The sequence below is a fragment of the Sturnira hondurensis genome, unplaced genomic scaffold (assembly GCF_014824575.4).
Source record: "Sturnira hondurensis isolate 20B ecotype Veracruz unplaced genomic scaffold, ASM1482457v3 Scaffold0004068, whole genome shotgun sequence".
In the NCBI taxonomy this organism is placed as follows: Eukaryota; Metazoa; Chordata; class Mammalia; order Chiroptera; family Phyllostomidae; genus Sturnira; species Sturnira hondurensis.
Window position 1 is genome coordinate 7,607,770 of NW_028076699.1, and position 23,987 is coordinate 7,631,756.

At 39.4% G+C, this 23,987-nt stretch overlaps 1 protein-coding gene across 1 annotated transcript in view; it reads left to right on the forward strand.

The window, feature by feature from the left end:
- The window catches only part of FAF1 (Fas associated factor 1), a 432,339-nt gene that overhangs the window by 372,319 nt on the left and 36,033 nt on the right, over positions 1 to 23,987 (forward strand). Inside the window, exon 18 of the mRNA XM_037043313.1 lies at positions 16,509 to 16,724. Within this exon, the coding sequence (XP_036899208.1) occupies positions 16,509 to 16,724 (216 nt within the window). The remainder of the gene's footprint in view (positions 1 to 16,508; positions 16,725 to 23,987) is intronic.

Genomic DNA, 23,987 nt, shown 5'->3' on the forward strand with positions numbered 1-23,987 from the left:
TTGTGTGTTGGATTCTTTTGATTACTGCTTCAATTTCACTAGGTGTTCTCTGTCCATTCAAATGCTCTGATTCTTCCTGATTTAGTTTTGGAAGATTGTATGTTTCTAAGAATTTAACCATTTTGTCCAGGTTGTCCAGTTGGTTGGCATATAGTTGTTTTTAATATCTTTTTACAAACCTTTGTATTTCTTTTCTTTCAGTCCTTATTTCTCCCCTTTCATTTCTGATTTTATTTATTCGGGTCCTCTTTTTTTCTTGATGAGTCTGGTTAAGGGGTTGTCAATTTTGTTTATCTTTTCAAAGAACCAGCTCTTGGATTCATTGATCTTTATTATTATTTTTTAAGACTCTTATTTCTACTCTGATCTTTATTATTTCCTTCTTTCTACTCACTTTTGGCTTTGTTATTCTTTTTCAGGTCTCTCTAAGTGTAAAGTCAGAGTGTTTATTTGAGCCTTTTGTTATTTTTTGAGATAGGCCTATAATCCTATGAGTTTCCCTTTTAGTATTACTTTCCCAGTGTCCCATGGATTTTGGATTATTTTGGTCTCATTTTTATTTATTTCATGGTCTTTTGATTTCCGCCTTGATCTCATTGTTGACCCATTCCTTGTTTAGTAACATGGTATTTAGCTTCCCTGCCTTTATGTGTTTTTCATTGTTCTTCTTGTGATTGATTTCTAGGCTTAGAGCATTGCGGTCAGAAGATGCTTGATATGATTTCAGTCTTCTTGAATTTATTGAGACTTGTTATGTGTCCTAAAATGTGGTCTATCCTAGAAAACATTCCATGTGCACTTGAAAAGTATGTATATTTTGCTGCTTTAGGATGACGTACTCTGAAGATGTCAATTAAATCTATTTGATCCAGTGTGCCATTTAAGGCTGCTGTCTCCATGTTGATTTTCTGTCTGGAAGATCTATCAGTTGAAGTCAGTGCGGTGTTAAAATCCCCAACTATGACTGTATTTCTCTCGATCTCTCCCTTTATGTCCACTGGGATTTGTTTCATATATTTAGATGGTTCTGTGGTGGGTGTGTAAGTGTTTACTAGAGATGTATCCTCATGTTGGATTGTTCCCTTTATCATGATGCCTTGTCCTTCTTTGTCTCTTACTATAACCTTGGTTTTAAAGTTGTTTTTTGTTGTTGTTGTTGGATATAAGTATCGCTACCCCAAGTTTTTTTCCTTTCCATTTGCATGAAATATCTTTTTTCCATCCCTTTTAGTCTGTGTGTATCTTTTGATCTGAGATGGGTGTCTTGGAGGCAGCATATATATGGTCTTTTCTTATCGATTCAACTACCCTGTGTCTTTAGGTTGGAGCATTTAAGCCATTTACATTTAAGGTGATTATTGATAGCTATGTATTTAGTGCCATTTTATTGTTAGATTTTTTTCTCTATTTTTCTTTTTCTTCTTTTTCTTCAAGCAAGCCCTTTAACATTTGTTGCAGTACTAGTTTGGTGTTAACAAACCCCTCTAGCTTTTTCTTGTCTTGGAAGGTACTTATTTCTTTTTTGGTTTTAAATGATAACCTTGCTGGATAAAGTAGCCTTAGTTGTGTGTCCGTGCTTTTCATCACCTTGAATATTTCACAACACCCACTTCTGGCCTGAAATGTTTCTGTTGAGAAATCAAATGCCAGTCTGATTGGTGCTCCCTTGTATGTAACTACCTGCTTTTTCTCTTGCAGCTTTTAGGATTCTCTCCTTGTCTTTAATTAAGCCTTGTTATTTTAATTATGATGTGTCCCACAATAGGCCTTTTTGAGTCTAGCTTGTTTAGGACCTCTGATTTTCCTGTGTCTTTTTCCTTCACCAGATTAGGGAAGTTTTCAGTCATTATTTGTTCAAATAGGTTCTCAATCTCTTGCTCATTGTCTTCTCCTTCTAGTATTCCCATAATGTGGATGTTGTTATGTTTCATGTTATCCAAAATGTTTTTTAAGCTCTCCTAATTTTTTTAAATTCTTTTTTTGTTTTGCTACTCGGCTTAAGTATTTTTTCTACCTTGTCTTCCAGATCACTGATTTCAGCCCTCTGCTTCATGTAACCTATGTTTATTCCTTCCAGTATATTATTTATTTCAGGTATTACATTTTTTATTTCTGACTGGTCCTTCTTTATGGTTTCTATGCCTTTTTTCATGCTATTGAGTATCCTTATAATCATTACTCTAAACTTTCTATCCGATAAATTGCTTGCCTCCATTTCACCTAGTTATTCTGGAGAATTCTCTTATTCTTTCATTTGGAGTCTGTTTCTTTGTCTTCCCATTTTGGCTGCCTCTGTATTTGTTTCTATGTATTGGGTAGTTCTACAAAGACTCTTCCAGGCCTTTGTCAGATGCTGCTTGTGACTGGCCCTGGGCAACCTATTTGGACTGTCAGTCATACACAGTGTGTAGCTCCCTCTGCCAGACCTGTTGGTGTGCAGAAAGAACCGGGCTGTGCACCAAGGCCAACTTTTTCCTGAACTGGGCCCAGGGGAGTGTCAGGTAGAGTCTCAGAGCTCCCAGAGATCTGCCTTAATTTTTAAACTAATCAGTATATAGCCCCAAACTGTACTCAGCACCCTGTGGAGCTTAAGTAATTCCTGCCAGTCGGGCTACTGCTTCCCCTCAGGCTGATGCCACTTGGAAGGGAGTGGACTGCGGGAGAAAGACAGCCTGTGCACTATGAGGAATGACCCAGCACAGGGATCCTGGTGGCTGTTACTTCAGTTCTCCCCCCAGAGCCACCAGCCACAGACTCTCCTTGCATGTCTCTAGTCCATTTTGCCGCTCCCCCCACCCCACCCCCGCCATTGCAGGAGCCCAGAGTAAGTGGCTGCAAAGGAAATTTTTTGCATTGGCCCTTTAAGAGGTTCTCTGTTCTGCTGCCATCTCTCCCTGGTGGACAGAAACCACATTGCTTTTCACAGTTGGATATTATCTGGGTTCCTTTCCTGGCTCTGACACTGTAGGCTGGGAGCCCAGCTTGGGGTTTAGACCCCACACTTCTCAGGGGGAACCTCCCACCTGCTGAAATATTCCTCAACACTTCAGCTGCTGCCTATGGGAGCCCAGCCAACCTTCTTGCACCTCCTCTGCTTTCCCTACCAGCCTCATTGTAATGAAGTGTTTTCTTTCGTCTGTCCTTAGTTATAGGCTTCTCTCCAAAGAGGGTTCAGATCATCACTCAGTGTGATTCCCTACAATTTAGTTGTAATTCCAGATTGGTCCTGGGGGGTTAGTGTAGCTTCTACTGACTCCTCTGCTGTCTTGGGTCTCTCAGGACCAGTCATATTTTGCAACTAGTCATTACTTGCACTTGCCTATTGAGGTGCTCCAAAAAAAACGAGTTTAGGTAATGTTATTTTACCCCTCTCTTCCAGAGTTGCAGTTAAAGGCTCTTATAAATGCCACCATTAGGAAAATATTTCTCTTATATTTACCTTAATTTAGTTCAGTCTTAATCCAAATTTTCTCGACCCTGTTTTTCATGGGGCACCAATTAGCATGTTTTAGCATAGTATTATCCAACAAATGACTCCTTGGGAAGAGCTAGTATTGTGCAACCTCTGAAAAAACTGAGACCCAAAGAGATTATGCAGTATGCCTATGGTTGCCAAACTGGTTGGACACATCTAGACTAGAAAGCTGGTCACCTGACTTTTCACAGTAACAATGCCTCCCCTTCTAACCAGAAATTCTAACCCATGTAATTGCATTAGGAACAAGAATGCTTTTATTATTATGATTATCTCTAGTATTTCAGAATCCTGTAGAAAAATGAAGTATTGAATAGTGAAATCATCTTGGTTATAGGGAAATTCCTTGGCATTTGGCCTCATTTTGCTGTGTGGTAACTGTTAGAATGAAATCAGTAAAATCTAGGAAGGCATTTTGATCTGGTCCTTGGCCATGACACTGAGAAAGGCTTTAAGACTCTTCTAAAGAAAAATACAAAGAAATGACAAAAAATCTCCCCTATTTTACTAAGCTATGTACATATTCTTTCTAAAGTAAGTTTCAAGTAACTTACATAAATATCTGCAATTCAAATGAATTTCAAAAGAAATAAAAGATAGTATCAGAGAAAATAAAAGAAGATAAAATCAACGGTAAGATTAACACGTTGACAACAGATAATCCAGCACAGGCACCAAATGCATGTGCTAGTTCTGGATGAGCCACAGAATTTGTTGTGTTCTTCTCTTGGGCTAAAACAGGAATTATGATTGTCTACATGTTTCATTCTGTCTGTAGCAGGAGATAACAGCCAGTTCCTCAGGAGGTACCCAGATTATTCAAGTAAGACCTCAGGCAGTGTCTCCTGTGGTTTCACTTGAAAAAGAAGCCATTCATCGTGGTGAATACTACCCCCAACTGTATCTAAGACCCATAATAGCAATAGCAAGTCATGTTATAGAAGCTCCTTGTAACTTTATGAGATTCTAGCTCATAAGGCCAAAGCACAATTTAGTAGAAACATCTCTGCAAAGGCTCAAATAGCACTGATAGTCCAGTTTAAAAGATGGATTTCATAGTAACTAGAGAAATGTATGAACTATGGTTCGATTCCCTGGTTATTACTTTTTGCTACTGGCTTTTCAGTAAATAGAGAAGGTTTCAGCTAAGCTTTTTGATTCCCAAGTCTTTTAATGCCCTTATTCAGCAAATACTTGTTCATCTTCTTCTATGTGCAAAATGCTGAATCAAGTGCTACGTAGCAAGTGTGAGATACAGACCCAACCGTTAAGGAGCTCACTATCTAATACAGAGGCTAGAGGAATACAATATAGCCACAGGAAAAGATACATTATAAAAACTATTCAAATAGCACAGAATACTAAAGATATTTGGACGAAGATGATCTGTGCCTAGGCAGGCAACAAGAAAGACTTCACAAAGAAGAGGCTTTGGAGGATTGGTAAAACTTTGGTGGTTAAAGGTGGAAGTAGAAGAGTATTTTATTTTAGATGGACTGGTGAATAGATGGATGGGGAAGGGTAGGGCATGGGCTGGGTAATAATGAACAAAGGGAGAAAGGCACAGGGCTTCCTCAGGGAACAGTAAAATAAACAAATTTAACTGGCTGGTGTAGCTCAGTGGATTGAGCTCGGGCCTGCGAACTAGAGAATCGCGGTTCGATTCCCAGTCAGGGCACATGCCTGGGTTGCAGGCCGGTTCCCTGCAGGCCAACTCCCAGCAGGGGATGCACGAAAGACAACCATACATTGATGTTTCTTTCCCTCTCCTTCCCCTCTAAAGATAAATAAATAAATAAATAAATAATCTTTTAAAAAAAGAAAAATAAAAAAAAATAGACAAACTTAGAACACAGTGTAATAGAGCTAAGGCTAAAAGGGCCAAGTTTTGGAGAGTCATGGATGAGAGAGAATGGCCACAAAGCTATTGCCCTTTTGCTGCTGGTGCCCACAAACAGAAAAGAACAAAGTTGCATTTTTGCCTCCCTAACCAGAGTTGTTTCCTTTTACATTTTGGTGCCTCCTCAATTGAAAATGTTAGATGTTGTTCAAGACCATTAAATGAGAACAAGAGCACGGAATTCAAAGCCTAATACTTCCCTCCCATCTTTTGATTTGGTCTTCACAACCATTCTACTAAATGGATAAGGAAGAGAGTATCATTCCCGTTGTGCAGATGAAGAAAGTAAGATTATAGCAGGATTTAAAAGCCAATTTTAAAATTCTTACTTACCCTTAGCCTGGTAAAAGCAGAACCAGAGTTCTTATCTGGTATTCTTTCTACCTTTTACCCCAAGAATTACTTTGAATAGGTTATTAAAGTAAAATGACTCTTTATAAGTTGTGTCTTTATTTTATATGTGCTTCTTGACATATAAAAATAACACCATTACATTGGGCCATGGAATAATCCTCACTGCTGTCCTCATTATCACTGTCTGTTGTGCAGTTAATATGTGCTAAGCTCTGTGCCGAGCCCTTAGCCCACCTTATCTTATTGAATCTCTGCGACAACTTAATGTAGCAGCTGCCAATACATAAATGTACCTCATTATGATTATAGAGACCATATATCCACAATTTTTAGATAGTTCCAACTTGAATTATTTTAGTGTTATCTTCACAAACCATTAAAGTAAGCTAGAAATTCTAGTTTCACAATACCAAAATCACAACTGAATTGTGGTTTAAGAAATATGATTATTTGCCTTCACTGACTTTATCCAGCAGTGAGCTATATTTTTCAGTAAGCTAGTTGTATTCTCTATAAGGATGGTTGGTTGCCAGGAGCAGAGAGTGGCTGCCAAGTTGGGTCAGACCAACTGTTCCCCTGTGAGATCCATTCTCCTCCTTTAATGATCTTGCCTGATATCAGGACTTCAAATATTGTCTACACATATCCCAACTCCTCCCTTCTGCTCATTTCCAGACTTAAATTGCTAGCCCATCATCTCCACTTAGATGTCTAACAGACATCACAAACTTAACCTGTTCTCTCCTTCTGCACTATTCCCTATCTTAATAAGCAGAAAACCTTTCCAGTTGTTTTGAGCCAAAACCTTGGAATCATTCTTGACTTCTCTCTTTCATATCCACATTTAATGAGCATATACTGTGGATTCTACCTTCAAAATATGTGCAAAATTCAAATGCTTCTCATAACTTCACTACTACCACCCTCATCCAACAAAACAGTATCTGTTAACCTGAATGACTTTCGTAGCCTCCCAACTTGACTTCCATGCCTTCATTTTTGCCTTTCCTGTGTCTTTCAATAAATCTTTTGATTATTTTTAAATGTTTTTAAAGATTTCATTTATTTTAGAGAGAAGGTAAGGGAGGGGGAAAGAGAGGAAGAGAAACATTGATCTGTTGCCTGTCATATGCTCCCAGGTCAGGCACAGAACCTGCAACCCAGGCCTGTGCCCTGACTAGGAATCAATGCAGCAACCTGAGCCACACCAGTCAGGGCTCTTTTTACTTAATTTTTTTACCTTTTTAAAACAAACTGTTTATTGGAGTGTTGTATGAAAATGTTATTAGTCAGAAAATGTATTAAAAAGCTCTGTAGAAAAAATGACCAAATATTTTTCATGCACCTTAAAAATCACCAACACGAAACCCTAGATCCACTTGATACAAAAGCCTAGACCCACTGCAGTCCTCAAAGCCAACTCCACTGCACATTGTGCTGATGTGCTGGATGGTGCATAGACATAAAACTTTTGGAGTAACTCTGCTGGCCTGGAGGAATGTTAGTCCCCTCTTGGATGTGCTAATATGTTTGGCTCAGGACTGCAGTGTCTCTGTGTCAGAGCCTCAGTTAGGAAACTAGCTGAACAATCTTGCCCTGGGTGGGTGCCTAGGCCTCAGTCCTGGATTTTGTGTACTTGCACAGTTGCTTCCCTGTGGGCCCATAAACAGGTGCCCCCTCACCACTGCTAGGGGCCCCTGAGTCTGGTTTGTCTCTAGGAGTGGTACTGGGCTCAGTCACACGACAGGGGCTCAGAAGCAACTGTTACATCCTGTTACTTCAAAAACCAACAATGGCTTCATATCTCAAAATCAAAGCTAAAATCTTTACAATGATTCTAATCAACATCTTTGCAGATTTTTTGCAGGGGACCTGACAAAGTAATTCTAAAATTTATATGAAAAGGCAATAAGACCTGGCCAGGTGGCTTAGTTGATTGGAGTGTGGAGTGTGGTCCCTTATACCAAAAGGTCAAAGGTCCAATCCCTGGCTAAGGCAGATACCTGAGTTGCAGGTTTGATCCCTGGCCGGGGTGCATAGGGGTAGAGGAAGCAACTGATAGATGTTTCTCTTTCTCTTTCTCTCTCTCCCTCTCTCTCTTTTCCCCTCTCTCTCTAAAATCAATGAACATATTCTTGAATGAGGATTTTTAAAAAGGCAATAAAGGTGGAATAGACAAAACTGTTGTGAAAAAGAAAAGCAAAGTTGGAGCACTTAGACTATCCAAGTTCAAGACTTACTATAATCAAGACAGTGTGGGAATTGGCAAAACGACCCCCATAGATCAATAAAACAAAACAAATAGTCCAGAAATAGACTGGCACATAGTCGATTGATTTTCAACAAAGATGCAAAGGCAATTCAATGGAGAAAGGAAAGTCTTTTCAAAAAGTTATGCTGCAATTATTTGATATTCATATACCAAAAACAGTAAAAACACAAAGTGAAAAAACTTTCAATTTATACTTTGCATCACATGCAAAAAGTTAACTCAAAATGGATTATAGACCTAAATATAAAACCTAAAACTTTTAAAGCCCTAGAAAAAGACATAGGAGAAAATCTTTATGATCTTGAATAAGCAAAGATTTCTTAGATCTGACACCAAAAGTATAATCCATAAATAATAAATATCTAAATTATACTTCATCAAAATTAAGAACATCCATTTGAAAGGCACTGCTAAGAAATTGAAAAAATAAGCCACAGACTGAGAATCACATATCTAATATTCAGAATATATAACAAACTCTCAAAATTCAATAATAAAACAAATAACCCAAGTTTAAAAATGGGCAAAATATTTGACACTTTACCAAAGAAGATATACACAAGAGCAAATAAGCACATGAAAAGATGCTCAACATTATTAGTCATTAGAGACATGCAAACTAAAATCACAGGAGATACATACCAATTAGAATGGCTTTTTAAAAGAAAAAAGATAATACCAAGAATTGGCAAAGATGAAGAGCAAGTGCAACTCACATATTAATGATCAGAATCATTTATGATAGTGCACACACTTCGGAAAATAATTTTACACTTTCTTATAAAGTGAAATATACACATACTTACGTGACCCAACAGTCACACTCCTTGGTATTCACATATAAGTGAAAGGAAAGTTAGGCTAAAATTTATGTTTACACAAATACTTAAACCTGAGTCCAAAACCTGAAAACAACTCAAGTGTTCCTTAGCTGGAAAAGGAATAATCAAATTATATACCTATACAATGGAATACCACTAAGCAATAAATAGGAATAAATTGATATATTCAATAACATGGGTGAATCTCAAATGCATTACGCTAAATGAAGCAGCCATTTATATACTTATGATTATATCTATATGAAATTCTGGTAAAAGCAAAACTAGGAACAGAAAACAAATTAGGTTGCCTAGGGCTAGTGATGGGAGAGGTTTTTTTTGGGGGGGGCGGTGATAGAACTGGTCTTTATCTTGATTGTTGTGCAAATACATTTGTCAATAGTTATAGAACCATACATTTAAAATGATGGGTTTTACTGTATTTAAATTATACCTTAATTTAAAAATGGGAAAAATTATTAAGTGGGCTGCTGAAGACCACGTATGATTCAATCATCCATCCCCTTTGATTCCTCTCAAACTTCGCCTCTTCCTCCTCTTGCCCTTATTCTGCTCCAGCCTTGTGGGCTGCCTTGCTATTCTTCAATAAAACCCAGACACCAGAGTTGAGCAATTTCTGTGACTTCTTCCAATAGTACATCTCTCAGATCTACATGTCCATGTGATTTCCTTTCTCCTTTAGGCCTTTGCTCATTGAGGCCTACAGTATTTGCTTTTTGAGGCCTAAGTAAAGTTGTGTTCCTCTCTTTATTCTACCAGCGCTCTGCATTCTCTCTACACCTCTCATCACTGTGTAACACACTCCGTAATGTCCTGTGTGCATATTTGTTATATTTCTCCCATTCTACTAAAATATCACCTCCATGTAAGCGGAATTTTTCTCAATCTCTATTGTTCACTGCTATTTCCCCATTATCTAGAACAGTGCCTCACACCTAAGAGGAGCTCAGTAAGAATTTGTAGAATTAATGAATATTAGTTTTAGCCTGTTTCACACTGTGCTTCAACCATCTATAAACTATTATTTGATGGTTACTCAGAAGCATAGAAGATCATGTGTGCATATTTATATTCATGTATTCATGTGTGTGCAAATTAAGGTAGTCTTTTATTCTTATTTTTTTTTAAATATATTTTATTGATTATACCATTACAGTTGTTCTATTCCCCCCCTTCATTCCCCTCCACCCGCACCCTTCCTCCCCCACCATTCTCCCCCCCCTTAGTTTATAACCACGTGTCTCAAGTTCTTTAGATTCTATATTTCCCCCACTATTCTCACCCTCCCCCCTATCTATTTTCTACCTACCCTCTATGCTATTTTCTGTGCCTTCTCCCCCCTTCTCCCCCTCCCACCCCCCTATTTCTAACCCTCCATGTGTTCTTCATTTCTATGGTTCCACTCCTGATCTAGCTGTCCTCTTGGTTTGCTTTTGTTTTAGGTGTGGTTGTTAATAACTGTGTGTTTGCTGTCCTTTCACTGTTAATATTTTTCATCTTCTTTTTCTTATATAAGTCCCTTTAGCATTTCATATAATAAGGGCTTGGTGATGATGAACTCCTTGAACTTGACCTTATCTGAGAAGCACTTTATCTGTCCTTCCATTCTAAATGAAAGTTTTGCTGGATAAAGCAATCTTGGCTGTAGGTCTTTGGATTTCATGACTTGGAATACTTCTTTCCAGCCCCTTCTTGCCTGTAAGGTCTCTTTTGAGAAATCCGCTGACAGTCTGATGGGTACTCCTTTGTAGGTGACTGTCCCCTTATCCCTTGCTGCTTCTAGGATTCTCTCCTTCATTTTAGTCTTGGCTAATGTAATTATGATGTGCCTTGGTGTGTTCCTTCTTGGGTCCAACTTCTTTGGCACTCTCTGAGCTTCCTGGATTTCCTGGAAGTCTATTTCCTTTGCCAGACTGGGGAAGTTCTCCTTTATTATTTGTTCAAATACGTTTTCCACTCGTGGCTGTTTCTTTCCCCCTTCTGGTACCCCTATAATTCGGATGTTGGAACGTTTAAAGATGTCCTGGAGGTTCCTAAGCCTCTCCTCATTTTTTTGAATTCTCATTTCTTCCTTCCTTTCTGGTGGGATGTTTTGTTCTTCCTTCTGGTCCATTCCATTGATTTGAGTCCCAGTTTCCTTTCCATCACTATTGGTTTCCTGTGCATCTCCCTTCATTTCAATTAGTTTAGCCTTCATAAGTTCCTCTAATTTGTGACTTTGTTCCTCTAATTTGTGACTATAATCTACCAGTTCTGTGAGCATCCTGATAAATAGTGTCCTGAATTGTGCTTCTGAGAGGCTGGCAATTTCTTGGTCGCTTAGAGTTATTGGCTCTGGGACTTTGAGTTCTTCTTGCGCCATCTTTCAGGTTGTTCGTGCCTGTTCCATAGCAGGATCAGAGCCCTAAAGTGTTCACTAGAACAGGGCAACTAAGTCGCTGGGTTGTGATGTTGTATGTGGGGGCGGGGTCAAAGAGGGACAGTGGCTCTCACTGGTATTGCAGGGCAACTAAGTCGCTGGGTTGTGACGCTGTATGTGGGGGCGGGGTCAAAGAGGGACTATGGCGTCCTGTCCGCCGCTGTCACCGGGCCCACGCGTTTCGTCCCACTTGCACGCGAGTGTGCCACCGCCATCAGCCCTCGCCCCCTGGGGCCTGCGTGGTCTGTCTCACTGTGCGCGAATATGCGCCCGCGGTCTGCCCCGCACCCCAACTGGTTCCCGTCTGCCTGCGCGCCTGGGTCGAGGGCCCTGTCCTGCCCAACCCTGCTCGCTGCTGGCTCCGCCCCTCTTACCGTCCCCATTGAACAGTTAGATGTAGTCGGACATCCGTATAATTCAATTTTCTGTCCTTTGGTTGTGTCTTTGTTTCTCCAAATCTTTGTTGTATTGAAACTTGGTTGTGGGAGAAGGCACAGTGTTTCCACCTATGCCTCCATCTTGGCGGAAGTCCCCTTTTATTCTTATTTTAAAAGATTGGTGTAAGTGTATCTTTCCTGTTTAAAAAATGTAATTGTGTAGACCCAGTCTTTCTGGGTCTGTATTTCACTGTCTATTTTTTTTAAGTCCCTGTTTCTCATCCCTTTGATTTAAATACTCTAAATACTCAAGTTTTAGTAAAACAAAGACTCCAAGATCAGTTCATATATCCAACTTATACCAGGTTTTCTTGTTTTGTTACAAAACTAAAATGCAGATTAAAAACTGTATTTGTTGAGCAAACCAAACTGAAGTTTAACCTGGTGTTTACTGAGGCTGCTATTCTGTATAGATGTCCTTTATATCATTGTTTTTCAACAGTGTTTGCTTATATGAGGCCCTTGCTTTCAGCCAGTGTATTTCAAACTGAGCTACTGATATATTTTCGTTCTTTTTTTGCCAGTAAAACTTGGGTATTTAGATCCCAAGATTTCTGACTTACTGCCTAACATCTCTTCATTGTTTCCCACATTGAACCCGCGGTGTGGGATGTCTGAGGTCTGTTTCATTCTGGGGAAAAGCCCTGGAGACTGGCTGCATTGAGGAGTAGACATTGTCTGCACAGTGAATGGAATAATGAGCTACTGTTGTTTATTCTTCTGTAGAATAATTAGTTGAGTTCAAACAATAATATAGCATCTGTTGTTATACTGTGCAGGGAAATGTCAAAACAGAAAGCAGGCAGACAGGTGGATTAAGGGCAGAACAGGAGGAGAAACCAGGAAATACCACGTTAAGTACTGATTTAAAGTAGATGCAAAGGGAATGATGATAACACCAAAACGACTGTCATCTGTTGAGCACAATGTGACAGTGTGAGGTTTGATGCCAGGCACTTACTGAGCGCTGACTGTGTGTCGGTACTTGCTAAGTGTTTTACAAACATTACTGCATTTTATATAAGAGCCTTCGTGAGAAAGATGTTACTGGCCCTCTGTCTTATGTGAAGTAAGTGAAGGTCTTAAAGACTGTCATATGCCAAATGGCCAGAATTTGAACCTCTGTCATACCCAAAGCTTATTTCCTAATCATATATTATGTATAATTGAAAGATTAAAGTTTTTTAAACTGCAGTGTTAACAGTCAAGGTAGTGATTTAACTTTGAGAATGGTAATTCTCAGGAAGGGGCAAAAGGACTTCTGAGTTGCTTGCTCAGGGTGCTGGTTATGTAGGTATGTTCCCTTTCAAAAAACGCTGTCAAGTTGGACACCTAACATTTGCACACTTTTTCATATGAATACTGTATTTCAATAAAAACTTTAAAACAATGGCAAAATATATCATTTAAATATATCATTTAAAATATATCATTTTGAACAAAAGATAAAGCTCTACTGATTCAAATTTGGTTAGAAAATTTAAATTTATACAAGCCATGCATGAAAAATTAATGGAGAGTATCTGTTTGGAGTAATAAAAAAGGTTTAGAAATAGTGATGGTAACACAACATTGTGAGTATACGCAATACCACTAAATTATACACTTAAAATGGTTTTAAAAATTAATGAGTATAGGCCTGGCTGGTGTAGCTCAGTGGTTTGAGTGCGGGCCTGCGAACCACACAATTGTGGTTCGATTCCCAGTCAGGGCACATGCCTGGGTTGCAGGCCAGTTCCCGGCAGGGGACTCACGAGAGGCAACCATACATTGATATTTCTCTCCTTCTCTCCTTCCCTTCCTCTCTAAAAGACAAATAAATAAAATCTTTTAAAAAATTAATGAGTATAAACATTCAAGTAATGGCAGTGGCTATCTCTTAGTAGTGAATCTAGAAATTAAGTTTAATGTTTTTATTTAATCTTTTTCAGTGAATTTTATCACTTTTATAATCAGGAATAATGTTTTTTAATCTCAAAAATGTGGTTTAAAGAACCGCCAATGTCAGAAATAGTCAAATGATCCCATTTAATAGGTTAGCAAATGTATATAACTATAATCTACAGAGGTAGGTAACCCGTACAAACAACACATAGCCCCCAAGGGACATGTATGTAGAGAATTAATCTGGATAGTTGGTGCTGGAGTGAACTAGACCTTGAAGAGAGGAAATTCAGGATGATCGATTCTTGGTTACTAGAAGGGGAGCCCATGAGATTCAGATTTTTTAGCTTTTATCGTGGACCTTCTGTGTGTTTACAATTGTACTTTCACATGCATTATTTCAGTTAACATCTTAGTTTGTTCTATCCCTTGTCAATTACATATTGAATGTCTATTTTGTGTCATGCACTACACTTGGAATAAGAAGTAAGACACATTCCCACACCTTAACGTACCCTGCAGGCTAGTGGGAAACCCAGACATTAACAAATAACTACAGTACAGCATAAGGCATGCTATAAAGACATAATACAATGAAGTTTAATTATGATATACACAGCATTGTGTATTCTTTGGGTTTTTAATACCTGACAGCATTATTAAAATGGTTTAATACTTGAAAATATTCAGCTGATACTCACTGCTGATCCAGGACACCAATATTAAATGAACTGCTGCTCATGCTGTCCAAAAAAAGCACAATAAATAGTTTAACTTCCCATTCTTCTAATTTTTTGAACTATATTTCTTATGTCTCCATTTCTGAGTATCAGCTTCCCCACATAAAAAATGAGAGTATGTGTCTATTTTGCTAGCACAATCCCAAGCAACCATTCACTGAAGCTTCTTGTATATCAGACACCGCATTGGGAACTTTATATCATGTATATAATTCCATCTTTATAATCCCCTGTAAGGTAGTTGATATTATTCAGTGCCACCGGAAGGAATACAGCTTTTTTTACACACTGTAGAAATTCTTAAGGTTGTTTTGAAAATATCCTTTAGTATTAGACTCAATCAAATTTTTCTGAATGATACAAATTAATTTATTTCTACTAGTGTCTTAGCGAACTTTGTTTTTCTCTTGGCATTTAAACACATTTTTAAACAGATAATTTACGTAAGTCAGAAGTCAAAAATATAAAAAGGCTTTGGAAGCAGCCCAAGTGCCCACCAGAAGATGAGTGAATAAAATGGCTATGGCACGTTTACACGATGGAATGCTACTCAGCCATAAAAAAGAAGGAAATCTTATCCTTTGCAACAGTATGGATGGTCCTGGAGAGCATTATGCTAAGTGAAATAACACAGTCAGAGAAAGACAAGTATTATGTGATTTATAATTGAGAGCAGGCTGAGAGCTATCGGGGGCATGGGGGTTGGGGAGCTGCAGGAGGGGACTACTGGAGGGATTGACCAAAAAACGAAAGAGAGAGAGAGAGAGAGAGAGAAGGAAACTCATGGACAGAGACAATGGGTTGATTGCCCAGGAGAGAAGGGGATAGAGGGAGGTGGAGGAGGGGATGGGGGGATAAATGGTGATGGATGGAGACTTGACTTGGAGTGATGAACAAACAATACAGTGTACAGATGATGTGTTATAGAAATGTGCACCTGTAACATGTATAATATTGTTAACCAGTTTCACCCCAGTAAATTCAATAGAAAGAAAAGAAAAATTCAGTTATATTCTGCTAATGGAAACTTAATTCAACTGTATAAAATATTTCTCATCCCGTCCTCAGTTTATATTACTCTTCCACATTGAATGCCATTTAATATTATAGAGCATCCAACAGTGACATCTGATAAAGGGTTTTTGCTAATAGCCAGATCCCTGCTTTCTTTCTGAGAATGTTGGTCCTGAATAAGGACCTGGTGGCCGAATAAGCTTCTAAGCAACCTGGCGCATACACCTATTCTTGCCACTAATGAATTTTTTAAACAAATAATTATTCTTTATACATATTCAGAAAATACTGTCACCATATGTTTATAATTTTTTTGTCATCCCAAACAAAATCTTTGTATTCCATTTTAATATATTATCCAGTGTCTACAAACTCTTAAATTATTTCTACTTGGGAAATGTATGTTTTTCAAATAGAAATAGTTGGTGTATGTGTGTGTTTTATAAATGCCTCTTACAGCCTTATTTTGTATCCTAAAAAGGAAGCAACTGGGTATTTGATAGCTCTTTCCTCAATCACAAATACCCAAGTCTGTTAGTTTAAAAAATAAATAAATCACCTGTTTTTCCTATGGAGTTACCAGTCAATTTAATAATATTTGTGTCCTCAAGGTGAGATTTATTTTAATTGTCATTTGGACCTAATACAGCAATTTTTAACTGGTGTGCTACAAGAAGTTTTAAAGCGTGCAGTACCTGACTAGTTTGTCAGGGGCACTGGCCTCTTTTCCCTTAGAGTGTCAGATAAAAAAATGACAACAGGCAAAACACAATAATAACTGTTCGGTGGGAATGCCCTGACTTGAACGGTAAATGCATGGGCCATGTGACTTGCATCTTACTGATCACATCACAGAATAAGAATCAATCAAAATTATACATATTTGTTGTCAGATTGGTAAAAAAAATATTTTTTTTTATGTAACGCAGAATTTTAGTAGTTTATGTGTGCCATGGAATGAAAGGGGCAAAACTTGCTTGGATAATATTAAATAAATGAAAAACATAATTCTGTTGTTCAAACTTTAGGCTTGGTTAATAAAGGGACAACTGTTTAATGAGTTTCAAGAAAGCGGCAGCTTTTTTCTAGTATCTCCCCCCCCCCGCCCCGCCCCGTCTGCCCGCAGTTTCTTCCATCACATAGTTTAACACCTGGTTTTTGCTCTCTTCAGGCCATTCGGCTCTCCTTAGAGCAGGCCCTGCCTCCAGAGCCAAAAGAAGAAGATGCTGAGCCTGTTAGCAAACTGCGGATCCGGACCCCCAGTGGAGAGTTCCTGGAGCGGCGTTTCCTGGCCAGCAGTAAACTCCAGATTGTCTTTGATTTTGTAGCTTCCAAAGGATTTCCATGGGATGAGTTCAAGTTACTGAGCACCTTTCCTAGGAGAGACGTAAGTTCCTATGCCTGTCTTGGGAAGTGTGTCCAGGTGGGAGTTATCCCATGATTAGGGCTGGACAGCCTGCTACAAGACCACACACCCATCAGTTCTTCATTGTCCTGCGCACCATCTTTCTCTGCGGAAGGGATGGCTTTCCAGGCCAGCAGATACATGCCCAGCAGCCCATGCTAGCACTTAAGCACTAGGTCTTTCTTTTTTCCCAGCTGTTTCCTCTGTTCCATCATCATACAGGTTTTCTTTTTTTAATCTTTTTTAAAATTTGTATTTATTTATCTTTAGAGGGGAAGGGAAGGAGAGAAGGAGAGAAACATCAATGCATGGTTGCCTCTCGTGAGCCCCCCGGGAACTGGCCTGCAACCCAGGCATGTGCACTGACTGGGAACTGAACCTCGATCGTGTGGTTTGCAGGCCCGCACTCAATCCACTGAGCTACACCAGCCAGGGCAGGTTTTCTTAAGATATCATCTCTGTATACCTCAGAATAGATCTGAAAATTGTGTGTTTAAACACTTTAACAATTAGATGAAGGTCATTGATTATAGGTTCACTAAGAACAAGTAATGTTAAACCAAGAGTATTTTTTATTAGAATGGGAAGGCAGGAATGGCAACCTATATTCACTTAGAATCTGCATTTCAGCAAGAGATTTAATAGTCTCTCATAGTATTCTAGGGCAAAGTAGAGAGAGAAACAAACCAGTGGGTTCATTGTTGATTAAATGGTGGTGTCTGGAAAGGGTTGACTAAGAGACTGCTCTCTCCTTAGAAGAAACCAAGAGGTTTTATATTTTAGTCCTTTGTTATTCAGCTGTGCTTATTAGCAACTTAAATGAAGACAGTATCAGATTTTTGGATTATGGAAAGTAAGATTCAAGAAAATACTAAAATACTAAAACAGTAGACAAAAATGAACCTAGAGGAATATTATGGACATATAGAGAGATAGATTACTACATTGGGTTTAGGAAATCAATTGCTCAAGTTTGGGATGGAAAGATCATGCTTTACAGAGATTGTGGTTTAATTAAGCTGAATACAAGGTCTTTCCAGAAGGTATCCAGCCATTTAATTTGAAAAATAGAGACATTTATTGAAGAAGATGTAAGATAAAAGAAATATTTTACATAGAACAATGATGCCTCAGTCCCCTTCCAAGTAGGTACCTTGGGACCTCACACAGTTCTCCCAGTTGCCCATCGTCAGCTGCCCAGTTGTATTTTCCTGAATTTCAGCGACGGTCTGAAATCTTTTCCCTTTCAAAGGTGATTTTAGTTTTGGGAAAAGCCAGAAGTCTCAGGGCATCAAATCTGGGCTGTAGTGGGAGCTGAGTCACCTGGGTGATTCAATGTTTTGCAAAAAATCTCTGTATGAGATGTAATGCATGAGTGGATGTGTTGTCATGATGAAGCTGCCAGTCATTCATCACATCATCCCCAAAAGTCATCGGAATCATCCACATGGTTTCTGGGGAGGAATGTTGAAGCTTAACGCAAACTTTGATGCAGATTTATTGTTCTACCCACTCAGTCATTTTGAATGTGACAGCCACACAGTACACATGCTCACTCACCGGCATCTATTGCCCCCACTGACTAGTACAGTGAAATCATCATTGTTCGTGCATGTGCATTCCAGTCCACTCTCCTTGGCTGCCAGGGTCCATCAATGTCGTTCTCATTATATTAACAATGGCTTGACTTATTCCAGATAGACCTTGTATACATTAATAATGTGTTTTATCTGCCAAGAAAAAGCTAGCTATATTTTTAGAGGTACAATCTTATAAAAGTCCAGCAAGAGGATAACTTGATGGTCTTATTCAGCACTGTACTAAGATAAACTACCCCTGAAAGAGTCCTTAGACTCCGTGCTGAAGTGTGAAGAAACAAGCATGTCTAGAGCAGGGCTGACAGGAAGGGTGAGGGAACTGGAAATTGTGTCATAGAGCAACATTTCCTCTAGAGAAGTAAAGGCCGTGGGAGATGTGATTGTTGTCTTCACTAACTGCCGAGAAAAAAAGGGATCTGACTGCAAGGCTCCAGTGACAGAAGTCGGATCAGTCCGTTGAAAGTTACAGGAGGCAAGAAAGTATCCTGTAAAAACATACAATATTTTCTAGGAGAGGAATATCTTGTGTTGTAAGGCAGTGATTTTTCTATCATTGGAGATAACCTAACCCTACAGAATGATCCCTTTTCAGCAGTAATGGGTATATATTAGAGAAGGACTCATCCTAGGTGTTCCTACTTCATATGGGGTGGGGCTTGCACTAGCTTACTGTTAAAATCCATAGTAAATCTTAATATTCTGTGATGTTATTATGACTGAGCAGTACGAAGTTTAGTAACCTGTACTTTCTTTAACACACACACACACAATACAAGAATTTAGTTAACGTTCGTCTTAGCCCTTCACAGTTGGCTGTGAGATTTGCAGGATAGAGACAGAAACCAGTGATAAGTTTAGCTCCCCAACTCAGCCACAACACTAGATAGGATGAGGATCCTACTATCACTTGTGTCTAAATCCAGAAGACTTGAGTGGACCCCAGTGCTGGCCACTGGCCTCTCTCTCACTAGCTCACCTACTGCTCCGAAATCTTCCTCTTAGTTCATGTGTTACACAGTGCACAGACATGCACAAGGAACACAGGTGCACATGCTGTGTGAGAACCACGCGTCCCAGTACCTTAAATTCTGTCACTGGAGTTGAACTCTAAATGTGTGAAACTTAGAGAAGAGCCACTATTAAGGGGTTCAGGATCAGCCTGTGTTCTGTGATGAATGTCTCACCTTGAAGAATTTACGAAACTAAGTCCTTCCCAACCCTTGTTCTGTTTTGCTTTTCAGTCGTTACAATTGACGTATAACTTTATACTTATTAGTGTCGGGTGTACAATGTAAGGGTTCAAAATTTATGCATACTGCAAAATGAACACCGCAGTAAGTCTGGTTGACATCAGTCACCATGTGTTGTTTAACTGAAGTTTCGTGTGTGTGAGGAGAACTTTAAGATGCCAGCACTTGGTTCCTTTCACTCCCCTCTGGGCCTCGTGTATAAAACGGAAGTACTAGAAGAGATGGAGTCTAAGGACCTTCCTGGCTTTTGAAATTAAACTTTCTTTTCTTTCAGATTAATTTTTAAACCTACCTTTGAGGGTGGGGTGGGAGGAGGAATCTCTTAAGAGGATCTGGGTTTGATGACCAGTGTTAATGACAGGTTAGAATGTGAACTGTTGCAAGTAGGGGAACTGTGAAGTGAAAGGCAGAGGGTTCTTGGGAAGAAGACACTTCTTGGGCCTGCTTGCCTTGAACTTTACTGGCCAGGAATTCAGCCTCTTCAGTGCAGACTGTGTAAAGTGTCAGTGTGAATTAGCCCTAAATGGAGGATCAGTCACTTAGTCTTAGAGAAAATTTACTCTTGATTGAGATCTCAATTATGCATGCTTTGTTTTACACTGCTAAAGAATACTACTCAGTCTGGTTAACAGTCTCATCTCCCAGTGTCCCTTTCACACCTGACTCCATTTCTAGCTCCATTCCCATCCCCAGGGCATTTTAGATTAAGTTTGACCCAGTTGCCCAGAGAAAAAAATCTAACCAAAGTTTCTTTTCCTATAGGAGAAATCACGAGCCTCCCAGTATCCATCACACGTTCATTTTATGATCCTTGGTCAACCTGAGATCATCTGCTACATAGTGGTTTTTCCAAAATCCCACTCCGATAATCCTCATTCTTGTTTAAAAATTTAGTCACTCCCTACTGCCCTATGATAAGTACAGACACCTTAGAATGTTTCCAGAAACTTCACAGTCTGGTTCATACCTACATTTTTCACCTAAACCCTGCCTCTTGTTACTTATTTCCATTACCAGGTGATAGGAGATCGCTCACTATTCACTAAAGACACAAGGGACTCTCATGCCTCTGCTTTTTCATATTCTGTTCTCTCTTTTTTTTTTTTTTGAATATCCACTCTTCCTGCTTTTCCTGACCTGTTGGAATCCATCTTCAAATGTACAGCTCAAATCTCATCCTCTCTGGGAATCCCTCTGTGTCTCCCAAGGTCTTCACCTATGTACTCATTGCAGTTTGTACGTTCCTCTCTCGTAGCACTTGTCCTGTTGTATAATTATTTACAGAACCTGTCCATATCATGTTCATGTCTGTCCCCCCCCGACCCAGGACGGTGCCTCACCCATAAATGTTCAGTTACTGTTGTTGGATGTTATTGACCTCAGGTCTGATCCTAAATCTCTGATTCCAGAGTGAACTAGAGGGGTTATTCCAACTAAGAACAGATGCCCTAGGCCCACCCAGATTCCAGACCCAAACCTAAACCCAGAAAGCCCACCCAGGACTCACTAGACCTCCTAGAGCCAGGGGTGGGGTGAGAGTTAATGGCCCTTCATCCTTCTCTGAATGCTTTTTCAAGTCAAATGACTAGTGTTTTTGCAAGGCTATTCTGTAACAGCCATCTGTGTCTGCAAGGATTAGGATCTAATTTGTAAAAGTCATCTTAAATTACAGCCGAACTAAAGACTGTTAAAAAGCACATCTTAAGACCTCACCACTTTAATAACAAATAACATAAGACTTAACTCTAGGAGTCTTATTGTGTCTTCAGCCTTTTCTCCACAAAGCAGAGACAGGTTTCTCACCAAAGGACCTGTTAAATGTTCTTCTGTGCCCCTAGCCCCACCCCCCAACCAAAACAGTACTTCACGTTAAGGTTTTTCAACTGCCCAGCTATTTACTGAATGTCTGGTGGGTATACCATTGAACTGAGCACTGTGGAATGACCAGAATAGCCACAGACACAGACCTTCCCCAGAAAAGCTGATTGTCAGGATCCTGGGGACACTGATTTATTTGTTCATTTTTGTTATTTTGTTCTCCATTTTGCTAATAACAGTTACCAAGAGAAGATTCACAGTACTCTGGTAGTATTCACTTTAGAGCTTCGTCATTAAGCTCCCTCTTGGATGTGTTAGAGCCACGTGAACATCAGTGGCCTGTTTGCCTTACTTGGGCATTACAAGGTATTTGGTCATGAAGTAGTTGAGTCCTAAAGCTGAGGAATGACACCGAACCCCCACTATTACTCACCCAGGGTAAGGGGTCCCTGTCAGTGCCCCAGTTCCCCTCTAGACCTACAGTGGCCCAGCGCCACTCAGTGTGAGGTTGTCAGTATCCCCCAACCTTCTTTCTTCTCTCTCCTTCTCCTTTTCCCACCCCTCCCCTTCTTTCCAATTCTGTAATACTCTTCATCTTCTATTTCCACTCTTGCCTCCTCATTTCTCTATACCACACTTCTTTCTCTACCTGCCTCTGGCTTGTTTATTATTTTCATCTGTTCATATCCATGTCATTCAGAGAAACTCCCCCTACAACTGGAAAGTGAGGTCTTTCTATTTATAAAATGCAAAGTGCATTGAAAAGAAGGATGGTAATGGCAGGTTAGCTTCAGGACGGGTGGCCTGTGTTCCATGTCACTTATGTAATTACATAGCACCTGTTCTTACCCTGAAAACATTTTTACTCCAGATCTGTAGATGTGAACCCCCAAAATAGAAAAACATGCATTCAGAAATACAGTATCAGACATTTTATGTGTATTCTTTATTTTAAATATATTTTATTGATTATGCTATTACATTTGTCCCAGTTTTTCCCCATTTGCCTCGCTCTACCTAGTACCCTCCTTCCCTCCAGCAACACCCCCAACTCAGTTCATGTCCATGGGTCATGTGTATGAGTTCTTTGGCTTCTCCATTTCCTACACTATTCCTTTTTTTTTTCTTATAACTGTATTCTTTTTGAAAAATATATTCTTTTAGAGAAAGAGAAGGAGAGAAACATCAATGTGTGGTTGCCTCTCAAGCACCCTAACTGGGGACCTGGCCCGCAACCTAGGCATGTGCCCTTACTGGGGATCAAACCAGGGACCCTTTGGTTCACAGGCCAGTGCTCAATCCACTGAGCTACACCAGCCAGGGCCCATTTCCTATATTATTCTTAACATCCCGTTGTCTATTTTGTACCTACCAATTCTGTTTCTTAATCCCTGTACCTTTTCCCCCACTCTTCCCCCCTTTTTCCTCCCAGCTGATAATCCTCCAGATGATCTCTGTTGATGATTCTATTCCTGTTTTAGTTGTTTGCTTAGTTTGTTTTTTTAGATTCAGTTGTTGATAGTTGTGAATTTGTTGCCATTTTAATGTTCATAGTTTCTATCTTCTTTTTTAAAAAATAAATCCCTTTAACATTTCATGTAATAACGGCTTGGTGATGATGAACTACGTTAGCTTTACCTTGTGTGGTTAGCTTTACCTTGTGTGGGAAGCACTTTATCTGCCCTGCCATATTAAACAATACCTTTGCTGGATAGAGTAATCTAGGTTGTAGGTCCTTGCTTTTCAGCACTTTGAATACTTCTTGCCAGTCCCTTTTAGCCTGCGAAGTTCCTTTTGAGAAATCAGCTGACAGTCTTATGGGAACTCCTTTGTAGTTAACTCTACTTTTCTCTTGCTACTTCTAAGATTCTCTCTTTATCTTCAACCTTTGGTATTTTAATTATGATGTGTCTTGGAGTGGGCCTCTTTGCATCCATCTTGTTTGGGATTCTCTGAGCTTCCTGGACTTGTATGTCTATTTCCTTCAACAAATTAGGGAAGTTTTCTTTCATTATTTTTTCAAACAAATTTTCAATTTCTTGCTTTTCCTCTTCTTCTGGCATTCCTACAATTCAGATGTTGGCACGTTTGGAGATGTCCCAGATTCTTCTTATACCATCCTCATTGTTTTGAAATCTTGTTTCTTCTTTCTGTTCAAGTTGACTGTTTATTTCTTCTCTGTTTTCCAAATCATTGATTTGAATCCTGGCTTCCTTCCCTTTGCTATTGGTTTCCTATAGATTTTTCTTTATTTCACTTAGTGTAACCTTCATTTCTTCCTTCATGTTTTCACCATACTCAATGAGTTTGGGGGGCATCCTGATAACTAGTGTTTTGAACTCTGCTTCTGATGGTTGGCTATCTCTGTTTCATTTAGTTCTTTTTCTGAGGTTTTGTTCTGTTCTTTCATTTGGGCCATGTTTCTTTGTCTCCTCAATTTGGCAGCCTCCCTGTGTTTGTTTCTGTGTATTAGGTAGAGCTGCTTTGACTCCCTGTCTTAGTAGTGTGACCTATTTTAAAAAAGGGCACCTGTAAATTGTGTGGGGCAGTCTTAGGTAACCACACAAGGTCAGGGTGGG